This window comes from Diabrotica virgifera, chromosome 7 (assembly GCF_917563875.1).
Source record: "Diabrotica virgifera virgifera chromosome 7, PGI_DIABVI_V3a".
NCBI classification, from domain to species: Eukaryota; Metazoa; Arthropoda; class Insecta; order Coleoptera; family Chrysomelidae; genus Diabrotica; species Diabrotica virgifera.
Genome location: NC_065449.1, coordinates 189779270 through 189793198, shown reverse-complemented (window position 1 = coordinate 189793198; position 13929 = coordinate 189779270). Strand labels below are relative to the sequence as shown.

The following is a 13929-nucleotide window of genomic DNA, read 5'->3' as shown; positions in this document are numbered from 1 at the left end:
CAGTTTGAGAAAATGGATCCTAGAACAAGATATAGAACTGGAGTTTTCAAACCCATTTTCGACCATCTAGTAGTGCAGCTCAGTAGCCGGAAAAATAGTTACGAAAATCTAAGTAAAAGATTTGAAATATTCAGTCAACTTCACGAGAAGAAGTATGAAGATCTAGTGGAACAAGCTAAAAAGGTTGCTCAGTACTACTCCAATGACATTTGCGAAAATGACTTCGTACAAGAGTGTCATCACTTTCAAATGTACATGAAGGCTGAGAAACTGAAGAGAATAAGAGACTGCTACTCATACATCAAAGAAAATAGTTTAACAAGCACATTTCCGAATTTGGAAGTAGCCATTAGGGTGTATTTGACTCTGCCAGTTACAAACTGTTCGGCAGAGAGGAGTTTTTCGGCCTTGAAGAAAATCAAGTCAGAAAATAGAAGTACAATTGCAGATGAAAAGCTAAACAGCTTGATGTTACTGTGCACTCAAAGTGACATAACCTTGAAACTTGACTGTGATAAACTGATTTCCACATTTTCAAACTTGAAAATGCGGAAGAAACCAATGTAAATAGAAACCGATGAACTGATGAACTTACAACAAAGATAATATAACATGAAAGTGTGATGTTATTATTAATATTGAACTAGTATATCAAGATGTAATGTTATAAAGGCAGAGTACAGTGTATATAGTAGAATAATAATTACAATTATAATAATAAGGGTGGGAGGGTGGTCCGTGATACCGTAGTAACAAAACCTATTGATTATTATGCTAATCTGTTATTGTTTAAGCGTCAATAACGGTTTTGTTTTGTTTTACGGTTGCCGGTTGCCAGTCCGGGACACGGCGGGTCCATAGGTGGTGGATAATGGAATATTCTCTATTTGTAAAGAGAATAATAGGGGTTAGATCCCCCCCGAACCAAAACTGGCAAATAAGAAAAAAAGTACAAGAAAAAGCGGAAATCTATTTCGAAATATGGCGCTAGTGGCCGGGTTGTGTTGGCGTATATTTGGTGGTTGGGAGGGGGGGGGGCGCTTGTCAAAATGGTGCCCATAGCGCCAAAGACCCTAAAAACGGGCCTGCATTGAGTTCAGTTAATACTGTGCTCATTATGGAAACTAATTAGGAAAATTAAGAAAACAAAATTTTAATGCACTTACAAACATATATTTTTTGTGTTAAAAGAGACGAGTTGATAATAAAAAATAATGGAGTATAAAACAGAATGTCCGAAAAATAGTGAGACCATATATTATCTTATGCGATATTTGTGCTTGGTGACCCTTCATTATTAAATCCTTTGATTTTCAACTTTCTTTATCCACAGTAAAAGCTTTTGCTGGAAGGAACTAATTTTATCAGAAGAGGTGAGTATGTTTTCTTGTTTTTCCTGCATGCTCTTATTTAGATCATACAATTTCCCAAAAATATCTGCCAAAAACGCAACTTTGGTGCACCAGGTGTCATCACTAAGGAAATTGGCATATTTAGACTTTTCGCAAGTAAAATATACTAACAGCTCCTTTTTAAGTGTATAGAATTTTTGAAGGACACGTCCGCGCGATAACCATCTTACTTCTGTACGCCTCAGAATCCATAGCAGAACACAAACTTAAATAATCTCGCTGTTAAAGCTACTTTTGATGTAGTTCACCATCTTCACAACAGTTTGCAAAACGTCATTCAGTTCAGGCATCAATGACTTAGCAACAAGTGATTCTCTGTGTAAAAAATGTGTGAAAATAATATCTGGATTTTTCTTTTGGACTAAAGCCAGCACAAATTTCGCGGCACACCTACAGGGACTTCAGGGCACACCAGTGTGCCGCGGCACACTGGTTGTGAACCTCTGCCTTATGCTTTTGAAAGTACTGAAAGATGAAATCAGAGAGAGTAAAATATGTGAAAACTGTGGGGTTTTCTAGAGAATTTTCCGAGGAAAATTGAATTTTCTTTTGTAAAGAAAATCACAAGGTGCTGCGACGAGTTTTTTTACAACTTAAGGCGCGTTTTCACGGGTCGGTCTAGGTTGAACGATTTGGATCGTTCGACCATAATTCGATCTGTGCCGAAAGAAAAAAGGTTTACACGACAGTCGATGAATGTTGAATTAATTGTAGTACAAAATGGCGTCACGTGAAATTCTTAATGTAGGTGTGCAATTAATTTGTTATGCAATTCGAGAAGAAATAGCCAAATCTAACAAAAAGAAAAATAAACGAAGGTGGTGGACCCGACCGTGGATTTTAAGACCAAATACTCATGGTGCATCACAAAGTCTGCTCCAAGAAATGGTTGTGGAAGATCCAGAGGCTTATAGAAATCATCTAAGAATGGATAATGCACATTTCAAAGAACTTTTAGAAAAAACTGCTGGGAGAATTAAAAAAAAACCGATACAAATATGCGTGAAGCATTACCGGCAAGGCTGAAATTGCAAATACATAGCTCTTCGAAATCTAGCCACTGGAGACATAACAGCTATGCGCCACTCGAAGCCTTGTATCGGGTACCACAAAATGTTTAACTATCAGCATGTTTAAATCAAACTAGAACCGGTACATATAAGTCGTCAGGTCCAGAACCACTCTTTAGTGATTTCAATACTTGGCTCAATTCACGATTGTATGCTGTTCTAATATTTTTTATTTTATTTTTCAAGTCATTTTCAGACATTTTGGGTTTATTCATATTATGTTGTAGAATTGCTTGCAATGCTGCTCGCCTCGTTTGTAGATTGCGATAAAGCTCGGTTTGTGGATTCCATAATACATCATAGTTTTGATCTTGCCATGTCTGCATCTGACCATTTTTCAGTCATTTTTTTTCCAAAATTACAGCTTGTCGCACTAAAAATAACAACTTCATACACGCTAGAAGTACATACTCTACTCAGCTTTCGGCACGTTGTGTTTCTGTTCGACGAGGTGTTTACACATTCGATTCCAGTCGTTCGACATCGATTCGGCGACAATCGCCTATTAAAGGTAGATAGTCTTTCTACTTCCGTCGAATCGACTCACTCCGCCGAACGTCCAAGTCGATTTATGGTTTACATATTCAATTTGCTTTCGATTTAATAATCGATCTAAATCGTTCAATCCAGATCGACCTGTGAAAACGCGCCTTTACGCAATTTTACGAATCGATAGAATCGTATTGAATCCATTTTCAAAAATTTTGACATAAGTGCTACTGGTGTTTTATTCTAGGTAATTATGACCTAAACATGTAATGTTAATAAATCAGTGTCCGTGATTTTCTTCTTAATGCCACTTGAAAGTTTGTTAGTTTTCACGATAACATACTTGCCTGCAAACAAAAGGCATAACGTCTGGTAGTAAAAACGAAAAATTTCACGTTCGAAAAGTTACGAAAAATAAGTAGAAATTGATTTTCAGAAAATCTGGTTCAACTCTAAAGTTCTTTTTTTTTCTTGCTTATCTCCTATGACATTTTCAGTACACAAAAGGCATAATTATGGCATATATTATAAAAAGCATATATTATTTTAAAATCGTGGTTGAACTTTGTATTGAAATTAAATGGTCTACAACAAAGAAGGAATAATTATCACATGTGCTCCAATCTGTGATAAAAGGAGATAGATACTCAATGAAGATCAAACCCTATCTCGGTAGTTCAAAGAGTCACTAATAAGAAAAAGCAAATATATGCTTCTTTTCATGAACATTTTTCAGTGCGTCACAAATGATAGAAAAAAAAGGTAAGTCCGTTATAATATACATTTTAGTGACATGACATTTTAGTTAAATCTGACAGTTGTCACATTTTATTTGCAATTTGGCATAAAATCAAATCAATTGTCTTTATTGCATTTATAAAATGGTATTTTCTTTGATTTGTATAGTCTTATAAATTGTACAAATTATATTCGTAGATATATTATATAATTCGTAAATAATTTTTTTTTTCGATTATAGCGCCATCTATTGACAACTAGAATAACTGTTATAAATGTCACCGACGAAATGTAATCACCGACGTGCGTTTTTTTCTGTCGCATGCAATTTAATGCGTTAGAAAGAAATCGAAAACTATGACGCACTGAAAGATCCTCAGGAGAAAAAGCATAGTTAGTTTCTATCCCTCTATTACTGGTATATAAGGGAGCATTAACATATTGATGCCTCAGAAGCCAATCGGTGTAAGTCAAGTGTTTCAAATGAGATGTTTGTGAAAGTAAACTTACGTGCATAGAAATCGGCCCACTTAAAAATTTGATCATTTTTGATGTCTCATATTTCCTAAACCTGTTGGCCGATTTAAGTGATTTTTTGAACATGTTATAGCATGATTCTTTAAGAATACCATTGCAATAAAAATTTTGCCAAACAGGTAAATTTTCATTGTATACCGATCAAACTGTGTTTTTTTCTCAAAGTTCGCATCACCCTGTGGAATATTCTAGCATTTATAAAATACTGACATTAAAACCGAACTATGGCCTCAGGTTTTGTTAACATTCTCTTTGTTGATTCATTCGTTTGTGTTGGATAATAAAAAAGTTAGGTACTTTAACAACTAAACATGTTCTTCATCAATACACGGTGTTTTTAAATAAGTGCGACAAACTTTAAGGGGTAATTCTGCATAACAAACTAATGACAGTTAGCTTTATAAACGTATGTCCGCAAATGTTTCGTTCCGAGATACGGGATGTTGAATTTTTTCTTACAAACTGTCGATTTGTTTATTGCTTTAAAACCAGTTGAGATATACAAATGAAATTTAGTAGGTTTTAAGAGATAGTTATTGCGGATTTTTGGACATAAAATTAAGAATTTTATATTCACCATTAGCGAGCATACGGGTAATATTATCGGTCATATTACACGTATGAGCGCTAATGGTGAATATTAAATTCTTAATTGTATGTCAAAAATGTGCAATAACTACGTCTTAAGACCCACCAAATTTCATTGGCATATCTCAACCGGTTTTAAAGCGATAAAATAAATCGTCAGTTTGTAAGAAAAAGTTCAACATCCCGTATCTCGGAAACAAAACATTTGCGGACATAGATACGTTTATAAAGCCAACTGTCATTATTTTTCATGCAGAATTATCCCTTAAAGTTTGTCGCACTTAATTAGAAACACCCTGTATTGAGGAAGACCATGTATGGTTGTTAAAAGTAGCTAACTTTTTTATTATCTAACATAAACGAATAAATCAACAAACAGAATGTTAACAAAACCTGTGGCCATAGTTCAGTTTTAATTTCAGTATTTTATAAATGCTAGAATATTCCACAGGATGATCGAACTTTGAGAAAAAAACACAGTTTGATCGGTACACCCGGTATACAATGAAAATTTACCTTTTCGGCAAAAATTTTATTGCAATGGTATTCTTAAAGAATCATGCTATAACATGTTCAGAAAATCACTTAAATCGGTTAACAGGTTTAGGAAATATGAGACATCAAAAATGACCAAATTTTTAAGTGGGCCGATTTTTATGCACGTAAGTTTAGTTGAAGAAAAATAGGGAGTTATTAAAAATAAATAAACCGTCTTTATTTATTATAATATAAGTAATATATTCATAAATACAAACAAGGAAATTATAATATACACAATAATTTGTGTTACATCTCATAAGTCATTTTTAAGGAGAATATGACCCACACCGTTTGACTTCTGAAGCATATATATATATATATTATGAATGTACTTAATTGGATTCATAGCGAATGTGGTTGACATTCGGTTCCTAATTTCCGCAGTTTTCTGTCCATTCATTGTTTGTACAGAATAAACAAGAGCTAAGCCTTAAAACTTAAGTATGGATGCTAGTACTTTGATAATGTGTATTAATAATAATAATTATTATTGATAATAATAATTATCAAAGTGAACGATAAGTGTTCTTGAAGTCAAATTGTTGTTTAGGAGGACGGTTTAAGCAGGTTACTTCGATTCTCTCTAGATCTTCCATCAGAATCTCTTCAGCTTCTTCTAGGGATTTTGTTTGTATTAATAAAGTCCAGTCATAGTCACTGGCATATTTAAACTTTGTTCATGTTGTCAGCATGTCTGCAATGTAAAGGCTAAAAAGCAGTGGTGTGAGTACTGAGCCTGATGGCAGACCATTTTTGAGTTTCCTGAGTGCTTATTTCTGATCCCATAATTGAACATATTTTCTATTAATCTGGCAGTAAATTTGCAATGAAATGGTAGATCTATGAAAACAGCATTTCTCTTTAGTTTTCTATGAAAACCGGCTTCTAGAAACATATGTAAGTGCAGAGAGATGAGACCTGGTGGATGCAACCTCGATTTGGTCTAAAACGTGCTTGTTCGATTGGAATAGCTTTGGCGATTATTGGGTTTATTCTGTTAAAAATTAGTCTTTTAAGTAGTTTATATGTTATAGACGACAGGGCAATTGGTGAATAGTTTTCATGAGTGGTCAGCCAGTTTACCCGGTTTTAGTTAACTTTTGAATGTTGAATCTGCCGGTCTGAATCATGTTTGTGTTGAAACGTGCTAGCCAGGTTTTTGTATATTTCCCATAATTGAATATTTTTATATTTAAATAATAAATTTAAAATGTTTAATGTAAAAAAATTGAAGACTTTCAACATTTGTTTCCAATACTGATTTCAATCTTTTAGACATACCTAGCTTGTAACAGATTTCCATTCACCTCAAGCTATAGGTGATTCATTTCATTCTTTAAAATGATATATTATCTTAGAAGCTTTCATCAAGCATTTCGGATTCATTCATTGTAGAATTTTACAGGACTATGTCAAAATAATATTTATAAATATATTTTGCAAAGTACTGGTCACTAAGAAAATATCAACTCATAATATCATTTATTTATATAATAATTTACAACTTTATCTATCACAATTTCTTCATGTTGATCTGTTATGATATTAGGAAAGTACATATCATATAATACTTTTATTCTATCTCTATAATTATCAGGTATAGTCTGTAGAGTAAGAATTAAATATGTTGACTTTTTATTTTTCTTATAACATACTACTGAACTATCCAATAAAGTAGTTGACAACAGTGCAGCTAACATAGGCTTATAATTTTCTTCAAATATATTTGTGTAAATATCAAAACCGCATATAAGAATAACTGTAGGAGATTTGTGCCATAAATGGATAGTGTTCAGATGATTTAATAGATCTTTGCAATCTTTGAGGTATCTAAAAAATATATAATGATAGTCAAAGGGAAACATAAATATTTTGCTACATTTCACACATAAAGTTAAAATTACAATTAAAAGGAACTACTAGGTTGTTGATCATGATCATGTCACTGTTATCGTTGAATGATAATTCAAATTTAAATGCATCAAAAGAAATAAATAATTTTTATTATAATCCAGTCGATCCGATCAACTGCAAATTCTGATAACCAAAAGCTACCTGAATACGTCTCAGCGTTGTCTCGAGTAAATTCAATCTCGTACCTAGAAAGCTGCTAACGTCATCTATTTCTAAAACCAATGGTGCCGTACATAAACGCTCGTTTGGTGTCACATCTTCCAGTACTAGATTTTTTCAAATCTTTGCATTGAGCCAGAAACAGATTCTTTGATCAGACAAATACACAATGTTATGCCTAGTATTATATAGACAGATAATTAATAAATAAACCCACTTGAAAGAATATTCATTCTTGTCCAGGAGCCCACCTAAGCCACCCCAGACAAACAATACTGTCCAACGGATAAGGGATTGTCACTTTAAGGATAAACAAAGGGAACAAAAATAAACCACAGTATATTTAAGGCTAACGAATCAGTAGAATCACTCCGTGAAAATCTTTTGTTCTATGTTCCATTTTGGTGAAGGTGCATAAAAAATGTTAGTCCTTTGCGCAGATGAATCAAAGTGAATGACATCCTAGGTCTGCTGTGATTGGTCGCGCATTCAAAATTTTGTCTCAGGAGTCGATTGCAAAATTGGAACCGTCAAAATTCGAGAGTGAATTAACTAATTCGTTAGCATTAAACTGTGCCTAAACTTACAATTGGATTTAATGTATTTCATATTTTTGTAATATAATGTTATTTTTGTATTATTCTACAGGTTTGTATTAACCCGGGAGTAGTCGCGCTCACTTCTGTAACGTCGATAGTCGCGTGTGAGATTCTATCTCAAAATACGAATTTAAAACAAATTTTTATTTTGTACTATTTTTATCTACTTTTTATATTGAAAATATATATTTCTAACAATTTTATTAAAAAAACCTGTGTTAACGGCCACCTGCCAACTTCGGCCACCTGTCCTAACGGCCAGTTTAAAAATTTCCCAAACCAATTATATGTACACTACAAAAACTGGCAATACCGTCCACCTTTCTATATCGGCCAGTTAAATAGTTCTTTCATTTTTAGTGGCCGTTACTGACAAATTTTACTGTATGTATTACGAAAAAGGATGAAATGTGAGATTCTATCTAACGGCGCGACTACTCGCGGGTTAAAGCTAATTGGCTCTCCCCAAAGCCATAAATTACACAAAAAGAAGAAGAAGAAGAAAAAAATTCCTACGCATTACTACACCCTTCCTCGAGGCACTTACGAAATTTTTTCAAAATTGCAAAATTTTTCATCAAGTTATCGCGAAAAAGGATAAAAATTGAGATTCTATCTCACCGCGCGACTACTCGCGGGTTAAAAGCATTTAGAGCCTTGCATATACAAGTAATCTTAGAATATTATTGTTGATTTTGGTGTTGTCACTAAATGTGGGTATCACCACTCCGGTTTTAAAGAATAAAGCAAAATTGCTAAAATTTTGTCCACTGTGTGCAATTCCTTGGAAAAATAGAGAACAACTGTAATGTAATGCACAAAGGCAGTTTTCACCTAATAGGGTCATAACAACCAATGATTGAACAGCATCTAATAAATGAACAGCCTAAAGGACACATCTTATGGAAAATATGTCACTCAAATGAAATAAAATTTACATTAATAGATTGTTCTCGAAATTTCAATCATTTCATACCATTGCGCCAACTCTGAATTTTAATTAATAAAGGCGTAAATTGTAATTAAAGTTTATTGATATCATAAATATTCTTGAAGGGCATAAAACTGTCATTCATAAATACTATTAGTGTAGTGGCTATTGAGAAGAGCTTACACAGCATGAGCTAAGCGGATTAAACAAACTCTATTCCTTTGAATGTCCTGGCCAAATTATACCTACACCTATAAGTATCTGCCTTTAAGATTTATGAAGTGGTGATTCCAAATATCTTTTTTCTCTCTTTGACTCATTTAAATTCCCATTTGATTTTAGATTTATTTATATCAATTTATTATTCAAGAGTTATTATATTTTCCATAAGATGTGTGTGGTGTCCTTTCTTTGAAAATAAGATTACATTTCTATTACCCAATTACTCCGTTTGTTAGAGAGGTCTGACTTGTTCTGATGACAGATATTTGAAAATGATTTCTGATCTTAGGAGATGAGGCTCAACAGCTTTTACATATAGTAGTTGTAAAGGGTGGTGTAAAGTATTTTTTACACATTTACATCTTATACTTTACTTTTTGCTTAGAAGATTCTTAAATTGGAAGTATAAAGAGTAGTACCAAAATCAAGAATTAGAAAAGATTTACCCCTGTACCAGTCAAAACACTTTAACAGTCACACGCTTTCTGGTTATACTTATGAATAACAATAAATTCTGGTACTATTCAGGTGGATACTCATGAAGCCACAAAGCGTTAAAGGTTAAAGTACACAGAAATAGCTTGTATGTAGATAAGAATTATGTAGGCATTGTTTATATAGGGATAGTTGGTCAGCCCAATAGAAAAAATTGTTTGATTCAAATTGAGACAGTCACCAGATGTCCCCACAATTTCTGTCAGGCTTGCAACGTCAAAATACATTGACACCCAGTTGGATACAATCCTATTCATAACACCCCAACTCGCATACATATTTATAAAAAAAAATATATATGGGAGTATGGGAGAATATATTTAGAAATTGAATTAATGATGTCATGCTATTATTATATAATGTATAGTAGCATGACATCATTAATTCAATTTCTAAATATACATACTCTTCTATATACATATTTATTTTTCTTAATATGTATGCAAGTTGGGGCGTTATGAATAGGATCATATCCAACTTGGTGTCTATGCATTTTGACGTTGCGACCCTGACAGCAAATGTGAGGACATCTGGTGACTGTCTCAATTTGAATCAAACATATTTACCTATTGGGCTGACCAACTATCTCCCTATATAAACAATGATGTAGGTATGGATGTAAGTAGGTTGTTACTATAGGAAACAGGTTGTCCAAGAAAACTATAGTAGGTATAATAACAATATAAATATGGACAGTAGAACCCCGATTATCCGTGCTATGATTTTCTATTACTGAAATTACATTTTTGAGGTTTTATCAAAATAGTGTCACCATAAATCACTCGACAGAAACTCTGTAAGCCAAGGGAGAGACTCATATGAAAGACTAATTTTTTTCTGTTATCTTTTTATGGTTGGTACATATGTATGTATTGTATACATAAGAAATAAATGTTCGGATTATCCGTACCTTGTCTGGTCCCAAGGAGCACGGATAATCCTGGTTCTATTTACTGTACATATTTTTCCAATTCCACTTTTGTAATTTCTCCATTATAAAAGAATAAACTTACATAAAAGTAATTAACTGCAATATTTCTTTGTCTGGGGGGACAATATTGGCAGGAATATTATCCAAAACGGAAGGTGAAATAAACCAAACATTTAATCCTTTTTCTGCAAAGTGTATAGCTACCTAGAAAATAAACTTTATTAATTAAAAATCTTTTAAATATATAATCTGCTATTTTTACTTTAAATAAAATAAAATTAGTGTTATTATTTATAACAAGAGTTGGGTAAACATTAGTAGGTATCATTTTTGAACATTTTGTTTATATTTTGAATTTTTAAACTTCTGTCAGTGTCACTGTCAGATGTTTGACTGACACATGCCAAAAATAATTTTTAACACCATCTTTGTTTTACATACGAACTAAAGCAAAATTGTTCATATTTAACCATAATATGCATAATTTTAATTACAATGTCTTTGAATAAATTAAATAATCATTCACATTTTGGTTTAAAATTGTATTAATAATTATTAGTATTAGATTCTGACTGAATATTTAATTTCAGCCATACCCCTTCTTTTATAATTTTCGAGTCCGGTGACGGAACTAGAGACACGGCGTCGATGTAAACAAAAAGTGAAAAGGTGAAAGATGGTGAAAGATAAACCATACGAAACATGCACCGTGAAGTGCACTTGTGCACCATTTAAAATCAGTGGACCCGATCGGGAAACCGTTTTCTGTACTTAATAAATAAAAAATCCTGATGAAACGTACAAAATATTCGCGGAAAGTTTCGTGTTAAACTAATAAATATTAATACATAAAGTGTTATTGTAGATAATGATCTAAATACTGAAGATAACCTGTTACTGAGAGGTAAGTTTTTAAACCCTATTTTCTGTTTTTAAATCTTCTAGGTTTGTATATCGCCCGAACCCTTATTTTTAATCATCCCTCAAGTCAGATACTTTAAAAAATATAACAGGAAATGCTGTTTTAACACTTCAAGTAGACCATTCACCTTCTGACCTTCTTTGTCAGAAGTACTTTTTATGTTAGTGTTTAAAATGAACAGGTAGGTGATTTGTTCTGCATTAGAGCATATTATTTCAGACTTAGATATTATCAACTTCAACTCATATTATTGTATTGGTGTTATTTTTTCCTCTAGTAGTTTTCCCCCCTTTCCCTTCTTGTGCTTTGCTACAATGCAGTTGACCTACTATTGCAGTGTTTACAAAAAGACCACTATACTATAATAAGTATAGATTTTGACTGGGATATACTACTTTAGCAATATTTACAATTTTAGAAAAAAAAATTATTGGAAAAAAATTTACCTATATTATTTTAAAATTTTATAAACAATAACAAATATTGAACAGGTACTTTGGTTTGCATCTAATTAGAATGATAGAGGTAAATGTAATGAATTTTAATTATTTAGAATGATACCGATAGAAAATTATATAAAAAAATATATTGTTAATTCATTATTTAAATCAAACACATTGAGTATTATTATTATACTCAAACATTTCTGGCTATTAAGTATCATATTTATGTACCTATTTTAAAGTTTTACTACAATCCACTGGTTTTTTCTTAATTGCAGCCTATTATTAAGCTGCTTAATGCTATATGCTATTATTAAAATTTTTTATTTATTTATTTATTTATTCACGGGCAAGCCCTATTCAGATATAAATGATACAGTGTTCTAAATTATCATAATATAACATAACAAAGTGGTTTGAGAAAAAATAATTCTATAAGTAGTACAGTTACAAAAAAGAATAAGATTACATATAGGTCAGTACAATTACAAACAAAAGATAACACATATAAATCAATTCAGAAATGTTCCAAGGTATAACGGTTTTGAGTTATCTAATACATACAAGTCATGTAACACCAATCACAATACAAAAGCTGTGGCCGAAAGTATTAAAAAGTTAGGGAAGAAATATGATTTTTAAAGCGGGAAACTGATATATTAAAAATTTCGAGGTTATTTTAATGAGTTAGCTAATCAAAGAGTTCTAGGAATAAATGTGTTGTAAGAATAATTGAATCTATGACAAGAAACATAAAAGGTTTGCACCTGCCTAGTCGAACGACTGGGGACAAATAGAGATATTTTAGAGAGAAGCTCGGGCAGTTACACAGCCCGTTGATAATTTTAAATAAAATTATTAAGTCTCTTTGTTTTCTGCGTACCTCAAGAGGAGGTAAGTAAATAGTTGTAGTATACATGCATCATAGTGGCAGTATATCTTAGAAAATTGTGTTGGACAGCCTCAAGTTTCAGTTTATGAGTAAAGTAATAGGGGGACCAAATTGTGGAACAGTAATCAAAATGAGATCTAACCAGGGAGAAATAAAGGGATTTAATAGCTGAGATGTTAGTAAAGTCTCTGGTGGTTCTCTTTATAAAGCCAAGCATCTTCATAGACTTCTGTATTGTACTGGAAATGTGTGATGTATAGCTAAGGGCGGAGTCAAGGATCACACCTAGATCCTTAGTTTCAGAGGTAGAATGTAAGGTCAGATTATTTATACTATATTCGAAGATGATTGGATGATGAGTTCAGTGAAAACGAAGAATATGGCATTTGGATGCATTCAAACGCATACCATTTTGCATACACCAGTTAGATAGGCGATCAATATCACTGTAGACTAAGTGAATCAGCCTCACACGTGATTATTTTAAAACATTTTAAATCATCAGCGAATAACAAAGTTTCACTTACTTGGAAACAGTGTATTAGATCATTGATAAATATATTAAACAACAGAGGTCCCAAGTGTGATTCTTGTGGTACACCTGAGGTAAGAGAGATGGTATGAGAATAGTAATGATTAACCCTGACAATTTGCGATCTTTGTGTAAGATAACTCTTGAGCCACTTCAATATAAGGCCATCAACTCCGTATAAATATGAATCAAGAGCTCATGATTAACTTTGTCGAAAGCTTTGGAAAAGTCAGTATACACAGAGTCAACTTGTAAACCCCTCTCAAGAGCATCTGTCAAAAAGTCAACATATGTTATGAGACCCAATTCTGCTGATTTTTTTTATGTAAATCCAAATTGTTGGGTCCCTATAATTGGCGAGCAGTCATAACTTAAATAATCGGAAATAATGCTCCCAAAAACTTTAGGAATAGCACTAAGAATAGAAATGGGACGATAGTTACCTATATCCCATTTTCGACCTGATTTATACAATATTGGAGTGACATACGAGTTTTTCCAGTAGTCTGGAAATT

The 13929-nt window shown here is 32.6% G+C and overlaps 2 protein-coding genes across 3 annotated transcripts in view; one reads left to right on the top strand and one right to left on the bottom strand.

Annotated features, from left to right (window-relative positions):
* Window positions 1–6841: 6841 nt before the first annotated feature.
* On the bottom strand, window positions 6842–11356 carry LOC114333042 (uncharacterized). Of its 2 annotated transcripts, none has more exons than XM_028282866.2 (3): window positions 11222–11356; window positions 10708–10829; window positions 6842–7204 (listed from the first exon to the last, which is right to left on the bottom strand). In XM_028282866.2, exons 1-3 carry the CDS (start codon window positions 11354–11356, stop codon window positions 6853–6855), a joined length of 609 nt encoding a protein of 202 aa, XP_028138667.2. In that variant the 3' UTR covers window positions 6842–6852. The 2 variants fall into 2 exon arrangements, with proteins under 2 accessions (XP_028138667.2, XP_028138668.2); XM_028282867.2 differs by lacking the exon at window positions 11222–11356 and adding an exon at window positions 10888–11043.
* Window positions 11238–13929, top strand: part of LOC114333041 (protein phosphatase 1 regulatory subunit 16A) — a 194005-nt gene continuing 191313 nt past the window's right edge. The window contains exon 1 of the mRNA XM_028282864.2: window positions 11238–11529. The gene's annotated coding sequence lies outside the window, so the exon portion shown is untranslated. The remainder of the gene's footprint in view (window positions 11530–13929) is intronic.